Source organism: Thalassophryne amazonica, chromosome 6 (genome assembly GCF_902500255.1).
Source record: "Thalassophryne amazonica chromosome 6, fThaAma1.1, whole genome shotgun sequence".
Taxonomy (NCBI): domain Eukaryota; kingdom Metazoa; phylum Chordata; class Actinopteri; order Batrachoidiformes; family Batrachoididae; genus Thalassophryne; species Thalassophryne amazonica.
Genome location: NC_047108.1, coordinates 13,268,394 through 13,293,311, shown reverse-complemented (window position 1 = coordinate 13,293,311; position 24,918 = coordinate 13,268,394). Strand labels below are relative to the sequence as shown.

At 44.3% G+C, this 24,918-nt stretch overlaps 1 protein-coding gene across 1 annotated transcript in view; it reads left to right on the top strand.

Annotated features, from left to right (window-relative positions):
• sema3bl (sema domain, immunoglobulin domain (Ig), short basic domain, secreted, (semaphorin) 3bl) overlaps positions 1-24,918 on the top strand; it is a 271,055-nt gene that overhangs the window by 162,934 nt on the left and 83,203 nt on the right. The window contains exons 5-7 of the mRNA XM_034171771.1: positions 10,230-10,320; positions 17,206-17,322; positions 17,528-17,670. Coding sequence (XP_034027662.1) covers positions 10,230-10,320; positions 17,206-17,322; positions 17,528-17,670 — 351 coding nt within the window. The remainder of the gene's footprint in view (positions 1-10,229; positions 10,321-17,205; positions 17,323-17,527; positions 17,671-24,918) is intronic.

The following is a 24,918-nucleotide window of genomic DNA, read 5'->3' as shown; positions in this document are numbered from 1 at the left end:
TTGTGGGTCTCTGACCGCCTGTTGTGAGTCTCTGACCGGTTGTTGTGGGTCTCTGACTGGCTGTTGTGGGTCTCTGACCGCCTGTTGTGGGTCTCTGACCGGTTGTTGTGGGTCTCTGACTGGCTGTTGTGGGTCTCTGACCGCCTGTTGTGAGTCTCTGACTGCCTGTTGTGGGTCTCTGACCGCCTGTTGTGGGTCTCTGACCGCCTGTTGTGGGTCTCTGACCGCCTGTTGTGAGTCTCTGACCGCCTGTTGTGGGTCTCTGACCGGTTGTTGTGGGTCTCTGACCGCCTGTTGTGGGTCTCTGACCGGTTGTTGTGGGTCTCTGACCGGTTGTTGTGGGTCTCTGACCGCCTGTTGTGGGTCTCTGACCGCCTGTTGTGAGTCTCTGACCGGTTGTTGTGGGTCTCTGACCGCCTGTTGTGGGTCTCTGACCGGTTGTTGTGGGTCTCTGACCGCCTGTTGTGGGTCTCTGACCGGTTGTTGTGGGTCTCTGACCGCCTGTTGTGGGTCTCTGACCGCCTGTTGTGGGTCTCTGACCGGTTGTTGTGGGTCTCTGACCGCCTGTTGTGGGTCTCTGACCGCCTGTTGTGAGTCTCTGACCGGTTGTTGTGGGTCTCTGACCGGTTGTTGTGTGTCTCTGACCGCCTGTTGTGGGTCTGTGACCAGAACACAAACAGAACTCCACCCATTTTTGGCATCCGCTCGCTGCATTCACAGCGTGCTGCCCGCGATCTGAGTGGCCCTGCGCCTGCAGACGTGACAACTTGGTAATTAATAAGAATAACAATAAGAACAGGTTAAGAACATTATTAATGCCAAAGGTTTACTGTTTGTAAGTAAACAGTAAACCGTAAACAGTAAACATGGCTTTATTTGTTGTTGCTTTTTTAATAGAATGAGAACAATGAATACAACATGTTTATGCAAAATGACTGAAAAACAAGATGTTTGACAGTACTGCACATAGCTCTAATTAATAATAATTATTATTAATTAAGTGGTAATAAATAATAACTAGTCAGTCCATGGTGAATGAAACCACACAAACCTCAGTACTGGTTCTGACAGGTACTGGTACTGCTCATTTAAGCCCCGCCCTGCCTGATGAAAGCATGAAATCACACACTCACTTTCCTTTGTGTGGTTGCATAACTTCATGACAGGGTGATGACCTCTGACCTGTTGCTGACCCCTTGCGTCATTATTTTGATGATCTAATACTCTGGATGCTAAAGTTGTTTCTATTTGATAACAGTTCTCCATTTGATCCTTCTTAATATTCTCTCCGGTTCTCTGGGGCCGTTTTGTACCGAGGACGGTGTGAGAAACTATGTTCTGGCATCCACAGTGAGCCGGCATTTCCTCGTTTCTCAGACTGCGTCTTAGTTCTCAGGACAATTCAGAGTTCAGTGGACGGACGAATGAATCTGAAACATAAGCTAAAAATACTCCACTAAGCCTCCGTAATTTGCAGAGTGGAATTGTTCTGTTCTTGGTGGGAGACAGCCGTGGGGGCGCCCACGCTTCACCTGGCTGCAGCAGACAGACGGCTTATTTTAGAGCTGCGGGGATGATTTCCACTCAGGAACCAAAGCGGTTCTGCAGTTGCAGCAAAGGGCAGTGCGTGCTCCCAGCCAGGAAGTGATTTGTTCCTGGTTGGTCACCTGTGGCATTCATGTTTCTCCTGATCGTACTGAAACCATTAGCAAACACGACAGAATCACAACATTATGCAGCATAAAACAATCACTGTCAAAATCTGAATTTTGCAACAAAAATGTATTTAAACTTCCAGCTGATTGGAGTGCTGATTGCAGTGTTCATGTTCGTCTATCCTACATGGACATTAAAAAAAAATAATCCCACCATCTGAGAAGAAGCAGCTGTGGCCTTTATGGACAACAGAACATAAGCTTTGGTGGCTACCAGACCGAGACTTTAGAAATGAAAGAAACAGACAAGCTCTTTTCAAGCTACGGTACATGTAATTTCAAAATCACACATATGATCAGTTGTTGCAAGAGGACCAGGAACTGAAACAAACTCAAATGAAATGAGGCAGGGAATGATAAAGAACAGGTTATTGTAATAGTACTGATGATATGATGTGGTGGAGACCAGGAGAGGAAAACACTGGAAGCAGGAAGCCACGTGGACCAGTGGGCTGGTGGTGGCTGTGGACTCCACAAAAGACAAAAAACACAAAAATTAGAATGACCAAATAAATCCAAAGAGGGGAAAAACACAGACAAGATACGATTAAACTCCAGGACAGTATTACCGCTCCGAAGATGGAAAGATCCTTCTGTTCAGCTGAGGCTTAAGTAGGACGCTGCTGATTAGTGCAGGTGTGCCACAACCAGAGGTGTAGATGATGATGATCAGCTCCACTGGCAGAAAAAGCACAGGAAGGAGGGGCGAAAACAAAAAGGGAGCCAGACCGATTCCCCAGACCACAACTGTTGGAGAAAGTGTAATGCACGGACCCACAACAGGGGGCGTAAATGAACGGTCAATAGATAATCCAATAAATATAATTTATTGTGGCAAATGTGCACAACATGTTGTGGGCTGGGGTGTTTGGCTGGTTTGGTTTTTGTTTTCTTTTCTCCTCTTCCCGGGGTTTGATGGAATGGTCCTCTGGGGAGGGGGGGTTGGTATGGTTGTTTGTGTTTGTCTTTTTTTTGTTTATGACTAAGCAGACTTTAACACATAGTCGGAAGAAGGCTGAGTGCACAGGTTTAAGAACTCCTGGCCAAACTTATGCAAAGTGAACTAAAGCAAGAGTCGACAGGAATGAACGCAAAGGTGGAGACTCTAACAGGTTTGCTAAACGAAACAGAGGGCAAGACCATTCAAGTCAACAAGGGATGTCTCTGCACTGGAGTGTCAGCTGCGGAGCAGTCTGCTGCAGACAGGCTCAGGATGGGAAAGGATGGGCTCCAGGATGAGAGTGATGGTCTCGGCACGGAGTTCCCTGTTGACAGAGAAGAGGCGGCTGGGAGCGTGCGTTATCCAGCTGAGGGAAGAGCTGGAGAGGCTCAACATTGAGATGATCAATGACTGCATGAAGAGATTAACGTTGCAGGTGGAGCAGCTGATGATGGTGCTGTCGTCAGAGCACAGTAACGCACAGCTCCTGGAGACGGGCCTTTCCCAGCTGGATCGTCAGCACAAGGAGCTGAAGCTGCAGGAGGTGTTTTTTGTTCCCAGCCAACATTCCAGCCATGGTCCCTGGAGGGGGGCTTTGTTTTTCCTGGCCCAGGTCCATGTGGTCGCCGGGAGGCTTCCCGTGAGGGTGGGGTACTGTTGTGGGCTGGGGTGTTTGGCTGGTTTGGTTTTTGTTTTCTGTTTCTCCCACCAGGTGGTATGCATTCAGGACTGAGTGGCTGAGCATCAGGACCTCACCCTGAACACCTGAGGCTTGTTATCACGTGCAGGTCATCAGGACTCACAGCTGTGGTGTATTTTGTCATAATCAGAGATTGCTGCATTTAAACCTTGAATGCACAGTGTGTGATTGCCAGAGACTCGACCTTGTGAGCAGACGTGTGAGATCGACGTCAGGAGAACAATCTCACCATCATGGACGCAGAGACCGCTCCAGGTTTGACGCCACAGTCTGTGAAGGAGGATTGGGTGAGGCCTCACGCTCTTCAGCACACTTCCTGAGGTAATTTGGTTTTGGTGACTTTTATGAAGTAATGACAGTGGATTTGGTGTCCCTCACACCTTGTGTTATTGAGCTGTCATGTTATGCTAATTGTCTAATCAGCTTCTGCTGCAGTGGAGATTTGAACTAAGTTGTTCCGTGCCTGCAGGGTGAGAAGCTGATGTATAGCTTTAAGCCAGGAAGTGTTTGCTGATTGCCTGCACCTTTGAGTTGTGTCTCTCTGTGTGGAGTTGGACTCACCTCATGTTTTCTTTCTTCACAGACTCGGTTTGTCGCGGCCACCTGGGGGATGTCGGCGGGGTCCCTGGGTCCGAACTGCTGTGGCTCCGGACCGTTTGCGCTGCTGAGAGCGCGCCGTGTTTTCACCTCACCAGACCGCGGATGTTTTAGTTGTTTAGCACTACTCACTGTTATGTTTATTAAATTCTGTTATCCTTTTGAACCGTGCTCTGCTTATTTCATGCTTGGTCCTTTCAAACGCTGGGTCGGTTCTCCGCCCGCATCCGAAACATAACACAACAGGTCGAATACTGCTTTTAGATAGTCAATCACAAGATACAATAAGTGACATGTGGGCAGGCCCGAGGGTAGGAGACGCCTATCCAGAGAAGAGCCGGGGCCCACAAGGTTCCGCCGCCAATGAAGACCTGCAGTATACTGAAGCTGCCAAGCCTCGAGTCCCCAGGTGGCCTCTGCTTCCAGCTGTCAGATCCGGTACTGCTGGCAGGAACAAAAACAGGTTAAAGGGTGGGTGTGTGAACACCCAGTAAACAGTCAGCAAAACACGTTCTCACTGTAATAGGGTGGGAAAAACACCTCCACCATCTACACAGGAACACAGTTCGGGAAGATCCTGAAAGTACTGCTTATCCAGTTTGGAGTGAGGGGTGAAGACGTCACTCCTCCACTAACCACAAACCCAGCTCCCAGCTGACAGTAGTTAACAGGAACTCCTGCAAAAACTCAGAGAAAGAGAACACGTGCGTACAGCACAGTCAAACGGTTGAGAGTTTACCTGTAAGGTAAGCTGATATCTCGGCAGAGATGTGGTGTCTCCTCCAGGCTTTAATGGTGCAGTGATGATGATTGCTGACAGCTGTCAGTCCTGGCTCCTGGGTGGTAACTGCGCCCTCTGGTGCCTGAAACCCGACTACAGGCCCTCTGGCGTTGGCCAGCAGTACCTCCTCTTCGGGCGGCCCACACAACAGGACCCCCCCCACCAACGGGCGCCTCCTGGCACCCGACCAGGCTTGTCGGAGTGTCGCTGGTAGAACTCGGCCAGGAGGGCCGGATCCAGGATGAAGCTCCTCTTCACCCAGGAGCGTTCTTCAGGTCCGTATCCCTCCCAGTCCAACAGATACTGGAGACCCCAACCCCTATGGCGAACATCCAGGAGCCTGTGGACTGTCCACGCAGGCTTGCCCTCGATGATGCGGGCAGGAGGCGGCGCTGGTCCGGAGGTGCAAAGGTCCGAGGTGTGGTATGGTCTGATCTTGAAAACATGGAAAACTGGATGGATCCGCAGTGAAGCTGGGAGTTTCAGCTTCACTGCGGCTGGACTGATGATTTTGGTGATCTTGAACGGTCCGATATATCTGTCCATCAGTTTTTGTGACTCTGTGTTGAGCGGAATGTTCTTCGTTGACAGCCAGACCTCCTGCCCGGGCTGATATTCTGGGGCCGAGGCGCGTCGGCGGTCTGCATGGTTCTTCGCCCTCGTCCGGGCTTTCTGCAGGGCAGAGCGGGCAGTTCGCCACACCTGACAGCACCTCCTGAGGTGGGCCTGGACCGAGGGAACCCCGACCTCTCCCTCCACAGCCGGAAACAAAGGGGGCTGGTACCCCAAACACGCCTCAAATGGGGAGAGGCTGGTAGCAGACGAAACTTGACTATTATGAGCATACTCGATCCAGGCCAGATGTTGACTCCAGGCCGTCGGGTGCGCGGAGGTCATACAACGAAGGGCCTGTTCCAGCTCCTGATTCGCCCGCTCTGCTTGGCTGTTGGTCTGTGGGTGGTACCCGGATGAAAGGCTCACGGTGGCCCCCAGTTCCCTACAGAAACTCCTCCAGACTTGCAAGGAGAACTGGGGACCATGATCCGAGACGATGTTCGTAGGGATACCATGCAGACGTACGATGTAGTGGACCAGGAGGTCTGCAGTCTCCTGGGCCGTCGGGAGCTTCGGGAGGGCCACGAAGTGGGCCGCCTTGGAGAACTGGTCCACTATCGTCAGGATGGTTGTCATTCCCTGGGATGCAGGGAGATCCGTGACGAAGTCCAGGCCGATGTGGGACCAGGGGCGACAAGGCACTGGCAGCGGCTGGAGGAGTCCCTTTTCTGGTTGGTGGACTGCCTTGCCCCTGGCACAGGTGGTACAGGCCCGGACATACTCCTGGACGTCGGCTTCCAGAGATGCCCACCAGAACCGCTGCCCAACAACTGCCACGGTCCTTCGCACCCCTGGATGGCAGGTGAGCTTAGAACCTTGACAGAAGTCCAACACTGCAGTCCTAGCGTCTGGTGGGACGTACAGACGGTTAGATGGTCCACCGCCGGGGTCCGGGTGACGCGTCAGGGCCTCCCTGACGATGTTCTCCACGTCCCACGTCAGTGTGGCGACGATAGTGGACTCCGGGATGATGTTTTCTGGTGGATCCAACAGCTCCGTTTTGACTTCATCTTCATGCCCTCTGGCGTTGGCCAGCAGTACCTCCTCTTCAGGCGGTCCACACAACAACAACATCAGTAAGACAGAGAGAGAAGGAAGAAGTGTTTGCTTCAGTGACATTCACACAAAATCTTTTCTGTGGGGTTGTGCGGACTTGACTGTTGTTTGAGTTTGGGAATGTAACCACTGTGAAACAGACAAAGTTTATGAATTTCTCCGCAGAAACGTCTGTCTCAATCAGAAGCACGTCCCTCCATCTGTTTTACGTTCATCGTGAATTTAAACAAAATCCTTTCTGTAGGGTTGTGTGGAGTTTTAGAAGATAACCATTGGGAAACAACCAGATTTAGCACATTTCTCACTGAAAACCACACCTGGTCCTTATTTCCATCATTAATCCAGCCTCCACCAACCATCCAGCAGATCGCAGACATGCCTGTGGGATATTACGGAGGCAAAACAAAGTTGAATTTGTGATTGATTTTGGTGCATCAGACTTTTTGGTAGAGTTTGTTACACAGTTTAAATACCCTGGCAGAATTTTTTTTTTTTTTTTTGTCATTATTCAGAGAATATAAATGATAACACAGAAAATGCAAATGAAAAAACCTGCAGTGATTCTTACATGACTTTGACTTCTGTTTCATTGCAGATGGCATCAACCCAAGATATTTCATGTTTTGTCTGGTCATTTTCATTTCATTTGTTAACATGATAAATTATTTAGTGTCCTAACTTTTTTGGCATGTGTTGCAGGCCTGAGATTCAGGAATGGATTTATATGAATGCATTGAAGTTGACCACACAAAACATGAAATATCTTGGGTTTATGGCATCTGCAATGAAATTGTCATTTTAATCCCTTGGTGGCAAGGAAGACTGTCTCTTGATCGATTCCCGGAAAGGATGTGGAGGCGGAGAAAACTTAAATCCTGGGTGGATGTAGAGATGCCTGTCTGTGGATTTGTTTAACATGAGAATGCCATTGCATGTTGACAAACACGCGGTCCTTGACAGATACTTAGCCTGGTCTGATGGCTGGGAAGTCTCAGATGATTGTGGTCTGAGGACCTTCATCTGCCTTCACAGTTGTTGGGTTACAAGCCATCACCTCCTTTGTCTGATCTGCCAAAGAGGATGTCTTGTTTCACAAGAGCCCCTTTAGCCATCTCATGTCTATTAGACCCCATTCCTACCAGGCTGCTCAAGGAAGCCCTACCATTAATTAATGCTTCGATCTTAAATATGATCAATCTATCTTTATTAGTTGGCTATGTACCACAGGCTTTTAAGGTGGCAGTAATTAAACCATTACTTAAAAAGCCATCACTTGACCCAGCTATCTTAGCTAATTATAGGCCAATCTCCAACCTTCCTTTTCTCTCAAAAATTCTTGAAAGGGTAGTTGTAAAACAGCTAACTGATCATCTGCAGAGGAATGGTCTATTTGAAGAGTTTCAGTCAGGTTTTGGAATTCATCATAGTACAGAAACAGCATTAGTGAAGGTTACAAATGATCTTCTTATGGCCTCAGACAGTGGACTCATCTCTGTGCTTGTTCTGTTAGACCTCAGTGCTGCTTTTGATACTGTTGACCATAAAATTTTATTACAGAGATTAGAGCATGCCATAGGTATTAAAGGCACTGCGCTGTGGTGATTTGAATCATATTTATCTAATAGATTACAATTTGTTCATGTAAATGGGGAATCTTCTTCACAGACTAAGGTTAATTATGGAGTTCCACAAGGTTCTGTGCTAGGACCAATTTTATTCACTTTATACATGTTTCCCTTAGGCAGTATTATTAGACGGCATTGCTTAAATTTTCATTGTTACGCAGATGATACCCAGCTTTATCTATCCATGAAGCCAGAGGACACACACCAATTAGCTAAACTGCAGGAATGTCTTACAGACATAAAGACATGGATGACCTCTAATTTCCTGCTTTTAAACTTAGATAAAACTGAAGTTATTGTACTTGGCCCCACAAATCTTAGAAACATGGTGTCTAACCAGATCCTTACACTGGATGGCATTACCCTGACCTCTAGTAATACTGTGAGAAATCTTGGAGTCATTTTTGATCAGGATATGTCATTCAATGCGCATATTAAACAAATATGTAGGACTGCTTTTTTGCATTTTCGCAATATCTCTAAAATTAGAAAGGTCTTGTCTCAGAGTGATGCTGAAAAACTAATTCATGCATTTATTTCCTCTAGGCTGGACTATTGTAATTCATTATTATCATTTTAACGGCTGATGAGAGATTTTGGTCTGGTAGTGTCGCTTTAAGGATGGCCCACGGCGCCTGACAGCGATCTGCACTTCGAGGCGGCAGCGTCTCGCCGTTTCAAGTTGAAAACTTCCACATTTCAGGCTCTGTTGACCCAGTAAGTCGTAAGAGAACAGAGAACTTTCAGAAGAAGTCGGCATGAGGGGTTTATTCGGACATTCCATTGTTAATGGACATTTTGTAATGAAAGAACGTGCGGGCAGAGTCGCATGTCGGGCCGGACCCGACCGCGGGGGGTCGCGACAAGAAAAACACCTCCGTTGGAAACCTTAACAGGCAAGTTGGAACATGCCCAAGCTGTTAAACAATTTCTCAGTTACTCACTTGTTGAAAGCCATCAAAAGCTGCCTGAATTTTATAAATGGTTTTCAACACGGAGGTGTTTTTCCTGGCGCACACAGATTTGCAGAGTCGTCACGGAAATGACTCGGTGAATTTGCGCACACGTCTTTCATTAAAAAATGTCCTTAAACAGTGGAATGTCCGCATAAAGTCCTCATGCCGGCCTCTTCTGAATCTTCTCTGTTCTCTCATGACATCCTGGGTGAATTAAGCCTTAAGTTCGGATGTTTTCAGGTCGAAACAGGCCGAAGACGGCGCCTGGAAGCGCTGCGCGACGTCCCGCTCCGTGGGAAGTCTTTACAGCGACAGAAACACCCCATAATCTCTCATCAGCCGTTAAACTTTTCACCGAAAACCAGGTAAATTTCTCGAATAGTGTCCACTCGGATATCCCTCACAGGTCCTGAAAAAATTTTGATAAAGCAACGCGCGCCGTCTCCAGCAGCGTCTCAGACAAAGGATTTCAGCCGAGAGGGCTGGACCAGTGCTCACTCAAAGCCTCCCCACAGGCGGATGACGTCACCGACACGCGTGAAAAAACTCACGCATGCACACGAGGGTTCAAGCATGTCTGATGTAATCGCACATGATTCAAATCCATATAGTTTTTTTTTTTATAAAACTGCCGGTTAGTTTTCTAATAAACCTCGTATAGCGCCAAATCACAACAGAGTTGCCTCAAAGCGCTTCACACAGGCAAGGTCTAACCTTACCAACCCCCAGAGCTACAGTGGTAAGGAAAAACTCCCTCTGAGGAAGAAACCTCAAGCAGACCAGACTCAAAGGGGTGACCCTCTGCTTGGGCCATGCTACAAACATAATTTACAGAACAATTCTCGGACAAATATAGAAGAAATGTTATTGGCGCACAGGACAGGAGGATCGCCAACACGAATACAACTCCCATCTCTGGATGGAGCTGCACCTTAAACAGAGAGAAAAAACAGAATCAGGCATCAGAAAGACAAAAAATACTGTATAATTTGCCAGCATTAAACAACAAGAAAAACATTTTCTTAAAGTAAGCCTTACGTGATTATCTGGGCAGCGACTGGGTCTCACTCAGTTGCTGCAGTACCTTTGACAGAGTGCTTATTGAACCCAGTTTGGTCACATTGGTCATATTTTGCCCTGAGTCAAAGTGTCTGGGACGGTACGGTCCTGTTTTGCTGCCGTGCACTTGTGACTTAAATCTGTACTGCGAGCAGCCGTGACCTGAGTGTGTGTTTGTTCCTCAGCATGTCTTCACCATGGACCCAACCAATGTGGAAAACGGCCGTGGGAAGGTTCCACATGACCCCAGCCTCCCCTTCGCCAGCACCTTCAGTGGTATGTCCTGCTTTTCTTTTTCTTTTTTACAGTGCGGTTTATTTCTGATGTGGTTTATGGTTGGATCAACTTCTTCTGTCATAACATGTCATTGAACCGAGGACACGGCAGAGGTTAAACTAGGAGTCACGTGTAGTATTTTGGCTTCGTGTGGATTCTTTGAAGCATGTTATCCTTCACCCCCTGTAAAGTGTGTGATAACAAAGTCTTATTTTCACAAGTTAAATCCGCTCTGACAAAAATCAGCCTTTGTATTCTTTACCTGCCAGATCCAACAATGTCAAACGTCAAACACCGATAGTCTGTTTCTGCACCTTTCACCTCTCTGCGCTGATCTTCGATGTCTTATAAAACGATAATAACCTAACGGTAATCTGGGCAGTGCAGGTTCTGGGTGTTTCTGTCTGAGCCTTGTTGGATGTTTAGTTTGTGAAACAATGTTGATTTACACAGTGACAGATAATCCTGGGAGCCACTGAGGGTGGAGGGTTTTTATCCGTCCCTGAAGCCCACCTTCCTTTCACTGCAGCTGGATTCCTTCAGTTGCAGAATTTGTCCCATAACACCTTGTTTCTGGCAGGAAGACTCTCAGTTAAAGCCAAATACTCAGCAGGTTGGACCTGAGGACAGATTACAGTCTGAACAGCTGCAGGGGATTACAGAGTTTCACTGTGCAAACGCAGACAAGATGTCTGGATAAAGAGATTTTGATTTGGGATGAACATATTGAAAAATAAAATTCATACCATAATGATCATAGCGGATGGATGTATATGTATGTGGAATTCCTCACTCCACCCCACCCCCCACACACACACGCATGGGCAGGTTTTTGATAGTAGTAGTACTAGTAGTAGTTGTCATCGTGGCAATCCCTCTGTGGCAAGGAAGACTGTCTCATCAAAATCTTCTTCTTTGTCTTTCGGCTGTTCCCGTTAGGGGTCGCCACAGCAGATCAATCGTTTCCATCTCACCCTGTCCTCTGTATCTTCCTCTGTCACACCAACCACCTGCATGTCTTCTCTCAGCACATCCATGAACCTCCTCTTTGGTCTCCCTCTTCTCCTCCTGCCTGGTGGCTCCATCCTCAGCATCCTTCTCCCTATATACCCTGGGTCCCTCCTCTGCACATGTCCAAACCATCTCAATCTCGCCTCTCTGACTTTGTCTCCAAACCGTCCCACCTGAGCTGTCCCTCTGATATGTTCATTCCTAATCTTGTCCATTCTTGTCACTCCCAAAGAGAATCTCAACATCTTCAGCTCTGCCACCTCCAGCTCTGCCTCCTGTCTTTTTGTTAGTGCCACTGTCTCTAAACCATACAACATAGCTGGTCTGTTTTGTAAACTTTCCCCTTCACTCTTGCTGATATTCTTCGGTCACAAATCACTCCTGCCACCTTTCTCCACCCACTCCACCCTGCCTGCACTCTCTTCTTCACCTCTTTACCACACTCTCCATTACTTTGAACAGTTGACCCCAAATATTTAAACTCATCTACTTTCACCACTTATACTCCTTGTAACTGCACTATTCCACTGGGCTCCCTCTCATTCACACACATGTACTCAATCTTGCTTCTACTGACTTTCATTCCCCTTCTCTCCAAAGCACATCTCCACTTCTCCAGACTAGACTCAACTTGCTCTCTACTCTCACTACAGATCACAATGTCAACTGCAAACATCATAGTCCATGGGGACTCCTGTCTGATCTCATCTGTCAACCTGTCCATCACCACTGCAAACAAGAAAGGACTCAGAGCTGATCCTTGGTGTAATCCCACCTCCACCTTGAATGAGTCTGTCATTCCGACTGCGCATCTCACTGCTGTCACACTATTCTTGTACATGTCCTGCACTACCCTAACGTACTTCTCTGCCACTCCAGACTTCCTCATACAATGCCACAACTCTTCTCTTGGCACCCTATCATAAGCTTTTTCTAAGTCCACAAACACACAATGTAACTCTCCTTCTCTGTACTTTTCCAACAGTATTCTTAGAGCAAACATTGCATCTGTAGTGCTCTTTCTCGGCATGAAACCATATCGCTGCTCACAGATCTTCACCTGTTTTCTAAGCCTAGCTTCTACTACTCTTTCCCATAACTACATGCTGTGGCTGATCAGCTTTATGCCTCTGTAGTTACTGCAGCTCTGCACATCACCCTTGTTCTTGAAAATAGGAACCAGCACACTTCGTCTCCACTCCTCAGGCATCCTCTCACTTTCCAAGATTTTATTAAACAATCTGGTTAGAAACTCTACTGCCATCTCTCCTAGACATTTCCATGCCTCCATTGGAATGTCATCTGGACCAACTGCCTTTCCACTCTTCATCCTCTTCATAGCAGCCCTCACTTCATCCTTGCTAATCTCTTTTACTTCCTGATTTACTCTCACCACATAATCCAGCCTTTTTTCTCGCTCATTTTCTTTATTCATCAACTCTTCAAAATATTCCCTCCACCTTCTCAGCACACACTCCTCACTTGTCAGCACATTACCATGTGCATCTTTTACCACCATAACCTGCTGCACATCCTTTCCAGCTCTGTCCCTTTGTCTGGCCAATCGGTACAAGTCCTTTTCTCCTTCCTTACTATTCAACTTCTTGTACAGCTCGCAATATGCCTTTTCCTTTGCTTTTGCCACTTCTCTTCTCGCCTTACGCCGCATCTCCTTGTACTCCTGTCTACTTTCTTCATCTCTCCAACTATCCCAAAACTTTTTCGCCAACCTCTTTCTCCTTATGCTTTCCTGGACCTCTTCATTCCACCAACAAGTCTCCTTGTCTTCCTTCCACTGTCCAGATGTCATACCCAGTACTGTCCTAGCTGTCTCCCTCACCACATCTGCAGTACTTTTCCAGTTGTCCAAAATTGCTTCCCCTCCAACTAGTGCTTCTCTCACCTGCTCGCTAAATTTCACACAAGTCTTCCTCCTTCAGCTTCCACCATCTGATCCTTTGTTGAGCTCTCACTCTCTTCTTCTTTACCTCTAAAGTCATCCTACAAACAACCATCCTATGCTGTCTAGTGACACTGTCTCCTGCTACCACCTTACAGTCTGTGATTTCTTTTAGCTTGCATCTCCTATAAAGAATGTAGTCCACCTGTGTGCACCTTCCTCCACTCTTATATGTTATCCTGTGCTCCTCCCTTTTCTTAAAGTAGGTATTCACCACAGCCATTTCCATCCTTTTGCAAAATCAACTACCATCTGTCCTTCCCCATTCCTATCCTTGATACCATATCTACCCATTACTTCCTCATCACCTCTGTTCCCTTCACCAACATGCCCATTGAAGTCTGCTCCTATCACCACTCTTTCATGCTTGGGCACACTCTCCACCACCTCATCTAACACACTCCAGAAATCTTCTTTCCCCTTCATCTCACAACCTACCTGTGGGGCATATGCACTGATGATATTCATCATCACCCCTTCAATTTCCAACTTCACATTCATCACCCTGTCAGACACTCGCTTAACCTCCAACACACTTTTAACATACTCTTCCTTTAAAATGACCCCAACACCATTTCTCTTCCTGTCCTCACCATGGTACAACAACTTGTACCCACCGCCGATGCTCCTGCTCTTACTTCCCTTCCACTTGGTCTCTTGCACACACAATATGTCTACCTTTCTCCTCTCCATCATATCAGCCAGCTCTCTCCCTTTACCAGTCATACTACCAACATTCAAAGTCCCCGCTCTCATTTCCACCCTTCTAGTTTTCTTCTTCGCCCGCTGTTCGTGGCAACGTTTTCCTCCTCTTCTTCATCGTCTTCGCCCAGCAGTAGCCTAATTTCCACTGGCACCCTGTTGGGCAATAGCACCTGTGGCGGACGTTGTTAACCCGGGCCGCGACCGATCCGGTATGGGAATTGGATTCTGAGTCTGCATAGTTGGGTTGGCTTGTTTTACGCCGGATGCCCTTCCTGACGCAACCCTCCTCATTTATCCGGGCTTGGGACTGGCACTCAGAATGTACTGGCTGCACACCCCATGTGGCTGAGTTCAACCAATAATTAAAGTAACAAGAAATATATTTCTCATTTTCTTCATATCAAATCACAAACAGCAGAGATCAGAGAGTCAGCGCGTTCTGTGGCCACAGAGCAGTGAAGGGCAGCAGCTGAAAACAGCATCTCTACGCCGCTCTGAACTGAAGAAAAAAAACTCTTCTATATTAAATACGTTAGAGGTCTTTCTGTGTCCGTATGTGATGATACATTTAGAAATTTAGTTTATTTTACAGTTGAAAAGCTTTGTGTTTCTAAAAAGCTCCATGTTTCAAAAACAATAAACGCGTGACTGACGGGGGGGGGGGGGGGGGGGGGAGAGAGGGAGAGAGCAGAGAAGGAGGGGTGGTGAGGAGGAGGGGCACAGCATCAGTAAAAACTGAATCACAAAGTTTTTCATTTAAAAGACCAGGTTTGAGGTTTGAATCATTCCAGGTTCAGCTCTTGTTCAAACAAGGCAATTAGGTGTTATATTGTTTAAAAAGAAAAAGTAATGCAATCTCACTCAAATTGTTGAAAAAAAAAAAAAACAAAACAAAACTGTCAGGATGATGCTTCACTGGATTAAAAACTACTGTGTGTCATTTTTGAAGAGAGTGAATGCTATGTCCATTAAATAATGTGTTTTTAACATTTTCAACGTTATTTAATTTCTTAACTTAGACTTTGAGAGAAACATGCAAAAAGAACTTTGATCTTACAAATATTACAACATAAATATAATTTTTTGTTTATTATTTTTGATTCATTGTGTCTAAAACCACTCAAAATGAGTTAAAATCAGGCTTGTCAATAATGTTTTAGTGGTATAAAACCCTATAGCTTCAGGGGGCCGCGGCTCCCCCCTCGATGCTATGAACTGCAATCACACAATTTACCTGGCACTAAAGTGGTCCTAGCTAGAACCCTCATACATCATTGTCTGAAAGCATGACCAGAAAGATGTTCTGTCCACCAAGGCAATGGCTGGTGCAGACGACTGTTTGACAGATCATTGTCTGATTTGCTCCAGGATCCAGCTGAACATCTGCCCCAAGAGGACGCCTGAACACTGCAGTAGTAGTAGTAATAGTAGTAGGAGTAGTAGTAGCAGTAACAGTAATTGGAAAGGACCTTGAAACATGAGCCCAAAGTCTTTGCCATTATAAATTATAGAAAATATAATGGAGACATTTAAAACATAGTAATTAAAAAAAGAATAAATAAAAAATACATTAAAAGCAACTTGACAATAAAAAATGACCGAACATCAGTGACTGCATGCAGCCAAGAACAGCAAAGTATCGGAAAAGGGTAGAAGATAGAGTGAATCATGGAAATCTGGCAAGGAACATTGACAATCCAATGTCTTAAAAAGGGTTCATGCCCATCAACACTGGCAAAAATGATGGCATGAAGACACTCTGATTACAGAAGATGCGCTGGCTCATATGAAGTTTGCAGGTCATGTTTGTGGAGGTGAAAGAAATGAAGTCATGATCACTTCACAGGGACAAATAAAAGCAGTGAGCAGGCATGAGCTGACAGTAATCAGGGACAGAAACCTGCTCGCTGTTCTACACGATGAGAGAATGAAAATGGAGAGAAACCAACTGGCTGTTCTGACAGTGTGAATGCAGAACGAGAAGCTCGCTTGAAAAATGGGGAAAACAAAACCAAACATGGAGTGAACTAAAGGCAGAAGTGAGTTAATCAAATAACACAACGTGTAACAGTATGTGCACAGCCAGACCCATGACTTTGAGAAGATTTTAACAGTACTGTAAGTGTGCATGCTCTCACTTCTACAAGCTGCCTTTGGAAATGCCTCATTGTGCCTTTTCTAGACAAATAGAAGGTATTGATAAATATCAAATTTCTTTTATTTTGGCTCTTTCCATTTTGCTTGGTGTTGCCAGATTGTGGATGTGGTATAGGTACACATATTGATTTGGCACAGTTTTTATGCCAGCTGCCCTTCTAGATATACAAAAGCCAGGTACAGATGGTCTTGAACTGTAGACCTTGTCATATGGAGGTGAGTGTACTAACTGCTTGCCAAACTAATGTGCAGGATGTATCAATACACAGCACACAAAAAAGAAAAATCCATTTATATTTTAACAAAATATCTTGGTTTAAATAAGACGACTGATAAAATAAAAATACAACCTCATAATAAACCTGTAAACACAATGAAAGTTATTTTTATCAGATATCAATCTGGCAATCATTTCTTCTTATTAATTTTCACAAAACACACTCAAACCCTGTCAACACTTATTACTGAAGCTATAAGTCTTTTTTTTTTTATCTTTGCCTGTATTACTGAGAGCTAATTGTGTGGATCAGTGTGCATGAGCAGATACAGCAAGATGTGTCTCCAATAATATTGTTCCAGCCAAATTAGATAACATTAAGAACAGTTATTTTAAGCCCATGAGATCACATGCCAGTTCTCACCAGATCTGCATCGGTCATTTTGCCGAGGAATATCAAAACCAGCTGGATTTTTAAATGCAGTAATGACTTCATTTCTATAATTCTGTTTTATCTGACATGGTGTGTCATCTATTTGAAAGACAGACTGAACCTCTCAGCTGATAATCTTTCCCCTATTTATTTTATGCAACATGCCAGAACAGAAGCATAGAATTTATTTCTTTTTGCAGGAAAATCTCATTTGGGTTGAGCGAGTGGAGAGTCCACTGCTGACAGAGGATTTGTGCTTGAATCCAGGATTTACGATAAGCTTTGTGTCGTTCTGTCTTCATTCGCTCCAGCTGTATTGAACAGATGAACTGCAAATGTTTTACTGTCACCTGCGATTTGTTATGTTACCTGAACATTTAATATCTGTTCCTCCTTTTGCAGGTGGGGAGCTGTATACGGGACTGACGGCAGATTTTCTGGGACGAGACTCTGTGATCTTCAGAAGCATGGGTGGACGCTCCACCATGAGGACAGAAACCGACCAGAAGCTTCTCCACGGTATCTGTTGGTGGTTTGATCAAATGATGTGGTGAAAGAGGAAATTCAGTCACCGGGATATATCAAAACTGTGCAATGGAACTAAAGCCATGTGACTTTTGAGATTTTGTCATGGAATCACCACCATAATCAGACATGCAAAACTTTGACATTTTCTTCATTATCTTCTTCCTCGTTTTCTCTTACATCTGTCCTTCCTGTTCAGACCCCAGATTTATTGCAGCCCACCTCATCCCAGACAATGACGACAGAGACAACGATAAAGTCTACTTCTTCTTCACTGAAAAGGCAAATGAGGACAATGACAGAGAGGGTGCCATACATACGCGAGTTGGACGAGTGTGTGCGGTGAGAAACATCACCTGTAGCTGTTTTATACCTGTAAAATAAAGCCTTGGAGTGGTTAGAGCCTGTAGGTTCAAACTCAAACCTGAATTTGTATGTTCTCCCGGTAATCACGTTTTTGCACCAAGAGCAAAACATGTAAATTAGACCGACCGCTGACTCAAAATTGAGCCTCGTCTGTATAATGTCCATATATTTACCTTGTCCAAATGCTTATGGCCTTTAAATAGAGTGGCTGTTGTATGTTTTAGCTTGGTGAAAGCTTGGAGACCCGTCCAGGATGGATTGCAGCTGTGACCCAGTGAATTCTGGGATATGATCCAGCCATCTACACTCTTCATATGGAAGAAAGTTATTGACTTTTAAAAGATGCTCTATGGGACTCAAACACTGACAACCAGGCATCTAAAATCATGTAAACTGAAAGTGTTTAGCAGCTCAGGTACCAAAAAGAAACCTCACTGCTTTTCTCTTCAAACAACTGAAAAACAAAGCTTCAATATATAGGAAATATAGAAGAGAATAATTTTATTACATTATTTGTGGAGTTCAAAGCTCTAAATAACATTTGGAAACCAACTGCAGCTTTTCTAAAAAATAACTGATTGCATGAAAATATTTTACCTTACTGAGATGTTACTGGCCATTGGGCTCCTCCAGATGTTCCCAGTTCACCCATAATATACATTTGGACTTACCAGGTGTGTCCAAAGTCCTCCCCCAACCCTTGATCTAATGAACCATCAGATGTTGGTCATTTGACAGCTCTGCCCATCTCTTCACTGAGTGTCCAGAACATGTGGCCTCAGATCAGATGTTACGATCACAAAATCGATCATCGATCATCGACCTTGGACCTAGGGTGCTCTGGTACCACGTACACTTATGAGCATCCTTATGTCTGAACATAAGGCCGGTGCCTCCCACACTGAGCAAGTCTAGAGAAGAGTAAGGTCCAACCCCTATCAAGAAGAGTGGTTCTAGAGCCGAGGCTGTGCATGGAGGTGTGGCCCACCAGATCTATCTAGTAGTCCTCCACCTCCCGCACAAGATCCAGCTCCTTCCCCCACAGCGAGGTGACATTCCACACCCATAGAGCTAGCTTCTGCCACCTGGGTCTGGTCCGTCAGGGCCCTTGACTTTCACTGCCACCCATGAAGCAACACACGAAAGCACAACAGTTCCCCCTGCAGGTGGAAAGTCAACATTGCCTTTTCAGGCTGAATCCAGCCAGGCTTTGTGGTAAGCCAGGCACTCGCTGATAGGCTCTCCATCCAGGCCTGGCTAAAGACAGGGGCTCCAGACTTCCTCCGTGCTGGGTCATGCTTCTTCTACCTTGTTAGTCCATGGAATCTTTGTGAACCATTCTTAGTCTGGCCCCTCGCCTGAGACCCATTTGCCATGGGAGACCCTACCACGAGCATGAAGGTTCCAGACAACACAGCTCTCAGGTTCATAAGGACTAGGGATGGGTATCGTTAAGATTTTATTGATATCGATACCATTATTGATTCCGTTTATCGATCTGATTCCTTATCAATTCCCTTATCGATACCTCTTGTGAATTTTTTGTGTACTAAAATTAGGCTTTACAGGTTTTCTATGTCAATGGGTCAAAGGGCTTTTTCTTATCGTGCACCCGCTCTGTGGATAATTATAGTGGGCGATTTTAACATCCACACAGATGCTGAGAATGACAGCCTCAACACTGCATTTAATCTATTGTTAGACTCGATTGGCTTTGCTCAAAATGTAAATGAGTCCACCCACCACTTTAATCATACCTTAGATCTTGTTCTGACTTATGGTATGGAAATTGAAGACTTAACAGTATTCCCTGAAAACCCCCTTCTGTCTGATTATTTTTTAATAACATTTACATTTACTCTGATGGACTACCCAGTAGTGGGGAATAAGTTTCATTACAGTAGAGTCTTTCAGAAAGCGCTGTAACTAGGTTTAAGGATATGATTCCTTCTTTATGTTCTCCAATGCCATATACCAACACAGGGCAGAGTAGCTACCTAAACTCTGTGAGTGAGATAGATTATCTCGTCAATAGTTTTATATCCTCATTGAGGACAACTTTGGATGCTGTAGCTCCTCTGAAAAAGAGAGCATTAAATCAGAAGTTCCTGACTCCGTGGTATAACTTACAAACTCGCAGCTTAAAGCAGATAACCCGTAAGTTGGAGAGGAAATGGCGTCTCACTAATTTAGAAGATCTTCACTTAGCCTGGAAAAAGAGTCTGTTGCTCTATAAAAAAGCCCTCCGTAAAGCTAGGACATCTTACTACTCATCACTAATTGAAGAAAATAAGAACAACCCCAGGTTTCTTTTCAGCAATGTAGCCAGGCTGACAAAGAGTCAGAGCTCTATTGAGCTGAGTATTCCTTTAACTTTAACTAGTAATTACTTCATGACTTTCTTTGCTAATAAAATTTTAACTATTAGAGAAAAAATTACTCATAACCATCCCAAAGACATATCATTCCCTTTGGTTGCTTTCAGTGATGCCGGTATTTGGTTAGACTCTTTCTCTCCGATTGTTCCGTCTGAGTTATTTTCATTAGTTACTTCCTCCAAACCATCAACATGTCTATTAGACCCCATTCCTACCAGGCTGCTCAAGGAAGCCCTACCATTAATTAATGCTTCGATCTTAAATATGATCAATCTGTCTTTATTAGTTGGCTATGTACCACAGGCTTTTAAGGTGGCAGTAATTAAACCATTACTTAAAAAGCCATCGCTTGACCCAGCTATCTTAGCTAATTATAGGCCAATCTCCAACCTTCCTTTTCTCTCAAAATTCTTGAAAGGGTAGTTGTAAAACAGCTAACTGATCATCTGCAGAGGAATGGTCTATTTGAAGAGTTTCAGTCAGGGTTTAGAATTCATCATAGTACAGAAACAGCATTAGTGAAGGTTACAAATGATCTTCTTATGGCCTCAGACAGTGGACCCATCTCTGTGCTTGTTCTGTTAGACCTCAGTGCTGCTTTTGATACTGTTGACCATAAAATTTTATTACAGAGATTAGAGCATGCCATAGGTATTAAAGGCACTGCGCTGCGGTGGTTTGAATCATATTTATCTAATAGATTACAATTTGTTCATGTAAATGGGGAATCGTCTTCACAGACTAAGGTTAATTATGGAGTTCCACAAGGTTCTGTGCTAGGACCAATTTTATTCACTTTATACATGCTTCCCTTAGGCAGTATTATTAGACGGCATTGCTTAAATTTTCATTGTTACGCAGATGATACTCAGCTTTATCTATCCATGAAGCCAGAGAACACACACCAATTAGCTAAACTGCAGGATTGTCTTACAGACATAAAGACATGGATGACCTCTAATTTCCTGCTTTTAAACTCAGATAAAACTGAAGTTATTGTACTTGGCCCCACAAATCTTAGAAACATGGTGTCTAACCAGATCCTTACTCTGGATGGCATTACCCTGACCTCCAGTAATACTGTGAGAAATCTTGGAGTCATTTTTGATCAGGATATGTCATTCAATGCGCATATTAAACAAATATGTAGGACTGCTTTTTTGCATTTGCGCAATATCTCTAAAATTAGAAAGGTCTTGTCTCAGAGTGATGCTAAAAAACTAATTCATGCATTTATTTCCTCTAGGCTGGACTATTGTAATTCATTATTATCAGGTTGTCCTAAAAGTTCCCTGAAAAGCCTTCAGTTAATTCAAAATGCTGCAGCTAGAGTACTGACGGGGACTAGAAGGAGAGAGCATATCTCACCCATATTGGCCTCTCTTCATTGGCTTCCTGTTAATTCTAGAATAGAATTTAAAATTCTTCTTCTTACTTATAAGGATTTGAATAATCAGGTCCCGTCTTATCTTAGGGACCTCATAGTACCATATCACCCCAATAGAGCGCTTCGCTCTCAGACTGCAGGCTTACTTGTAGTTCCTAGGGTTTGTAAGAGTAGAATGGGAGGCAGAGCCTTCAGCTTTCAGGCTCCTCGCCTCTGGAACCAGCTCCCAATTCGGATCAGGGAGACAGACACCCTCTCTACTTTTAAGATTAGGCTTAAAACTTTCCTTTTTGCTAAAGCTTATAGTTAGGGCTGGATCAGGTGACCCTGAACCATCCCTTAGTTATGCTACTATAGACTTAGACTGCTGGGGGGTTCCCATGATGCACTGAGTGTTTCTTTCACTTTTTGCTCTGTATGCACCACTCTGCATTTAATCATTAGTGATTGATCTCTGCTCCCCTCCACAGCATGTCTTTTTCCTGGTTCTCTCCCTCAGCCCCAACCAGTCCCAGGAGAAGACTGCCCCTCCCTGAGCCTGGTTCTGCTGGAGGTTTCTTCCTGTTAAAAGGGAGTTTTTCCTTCCCACTGTCGCCAAGTGCTTGCACACAGGGGGTCGTTTTGACCGTTGGGGTTTTTCTGTAATTATTGTATGGCTTTGCCTTACAATATGAAGCGCCTTGGGGCAACTGTTTGTTGTGATTTGGCGCTATATAAATGAAATTGATTTGATTTGATTTGGAACGGTCTGTGGACATTTTTAAGTCAAGACTTAAAGGCTATTTTATTCTCTTTCTTATGAATAGTTTTTATTTTGTTATCTGTTTTATTATTTTACTTCTGTTTTTAATTGTGTATTTGAATTTTTTTATTTTTACTTATTTATTACAATTTTTTATGTTGAACTGTTCTGTGTGAGGCACTTTGAGACAGCTTTTGTTGTGGTTTGGCAATTTATAAGCTGATTAAATTGAAATTTAATTGAAATTGAACAACATTTTATTGAGTCTTAAAGTAAATAAATGTGAAATTGGTTACTGGATCCTTAAACTCTGGACATAATAAACTCTACATGGTGGATCCTTGATCTCTGGACATAAACAGAAGTAGTTTTTGTCAAAAGCATTTCCTTTCAGACATTATTGGCATGAATATCTTTCCATACATCTGAGCTGAGCTCTTACAGCTGTGCTGTGCTTCACAAATGCAGGACGTCTCATTTTGGGAGGAGAAAATGTTTTCGTCGATTGTAGTTTCTTGTCTGTATTGCAATGTTTGTAAGAGGTGTCATTTTATTTAAAGCGGCGATTCGTTTTGAAGTTATTAATTCCGAGTGGACTCTGTCTCAGCAGAGAGCGGCGCAGCATTTGAAGCTGTGACAATGGAACGGAGGACGATTCTCGTTTCTTGACTGCAACAAGACAAGACTCCCAGTTAGTGACTTTAATACACACAAAAGTGACTCATGATATTTTAATGGCTTTGAGAGGGGTTAAGAAGCGGACTTACCACTTCTGAAGAACAGCGACTCAAAGAACCAACAAGCCAGTGGATGGAAGCATTGCTTCATTGATTCACGCTTCAAACTGGAGTCGCGCTGCAGAAGCGGTTGATTACAGAGCCACTGCAGGGTCTGCAATCAGCCTAGAGGAATGATCATTTTCCCGACAAACACACTCAAAAACAACGGCCGCTCTGAAGGACCGATAAGGGAATCGTTAAGCAAAAAGACTATTGATATCAGTGGATCGAATCATTTCTAACGATACTCGAAAAGAACCAGTTCTCGATACCCAACCCTAATAAGGACACACAAACCTCTCCACCACCATCAGGTGATGGTTCCCAGAGAGGATTTTTACAATTTACTAAACCTAATTACAGATTCATTTTACCAGAAATTGTTCAGTGTTCCTGTGACAGACAGACTGGCGTCCTGTCCTGGGTGTACCCCGCCTCGTGCTCTATGACTGCTGGGATAGGCTCCAGCCCACCACAACCCGTAATTGGACTAAGCGGTTGAAGATGTGTGTGTTTGTGTGTGTGTTCAGTGTTCACCAGTAACCTTTTTTTAGAACACTGGCTAAACCTAATCATGGGTTTCTCTTAGTTATTATTATTCTCAATAATTCTGTGTAAAAAGTCTCAGGACAATGCTCTAAACACCGCTAAACCAATTTTCTCCAAACTTTGTAAACCTACAGTAAATGAACTCCGTTTATATAGTGCTTTTCCATCCACATCAGAAGCTCAAAGTGCTTTATAATGATGCTTCACATTCAGCCATTCACACACCAATATCAGGGTGTTTAACTGCACACTGGGAGCAAATGGGGGATTAAGGACCGTGCCCAAGGGTTTGATTTTTCCGGTCTACAAATTTTGACAATATTCATAATGTTCACATATACAGAACAGAAAATGGCATAACATTATTTTAATCAGAATTTTCTCTTTCTGGAAAATCATTAAAGTGTTTAACACTGGAAGGGTTCATCTCACAGCCCTTACAATTTTAATATAACCTTTTTGAGATTTATGGCTCCACCACGTTTTTGAGATGTGCTGTAAGATATGCCGGTTTCTGCTTGAAGCCAGACTGATTATTTTCAGCAGCCCTTGCAAAGACGGAATCAGCTAATGCGCCATATTTCACACAATGTATCTCAAAATTCCTTGAATATGCATTGTTTTGCAGGTCCACCACAAAATGTTGTGGTACCTATTCAGGACAAGGCTGAGCAGTTTCAAGTTTTGTTAAATTCCTCTCATAAAAAAAAATTGTCAAGCTGTGCAGCTTTTTTAAACTCCTTGCCTGTATATAGCACTTTCTTAGGCCACACCCAATTTTCTAGGTTCTGTGAAAATCATCTCATTATTTGTTAAGCAATTGTGGTAAGAAAAGCAAAAGGCATCCATTTCTGAAAACATAAGCGCTTTGGCAGTAAAAAAAAAAAAAAACGTTATGATTGGAGTGTGTTGTGATGACTCTGAGTAATCCACAGACCTCAGCCCGATAGTTAAATACAGATGCATGCGGTTAATTTTAGAGATTCTTTGTTGACAGGTGGAGCTGAATGAAGCCAGATGGTCAGGTGAAATACACAAAGCACCTCCTCATTATGACATAAACATTCAATCTCTGGAATGGCATCTGCAGGCGTGTTCACTGGACCAAGAAGTTTGGGAATTTGCGAAGTGCGAGAGGCCGGGAGTCGTTTTCCAGTAGGACCAGTGCACAGCTCGTATTCTGAGTCTAAACAGGTGTTTTGAGTCCAGTTTGATTCCCAAAGCAGGAAACCAGAATGCTTTGTTAGAGCCTTTGGAGTAAAATACCAAAAGTCTCTGTGCACTTACTAATGTCGCCTGCAGTAGGATGCCCAAGGAACAGTTTCACAACAGAGATATCTGGGTTTTGACACATGGCGTGATGGTTGAATGTACGTAAGTGTGTATTTG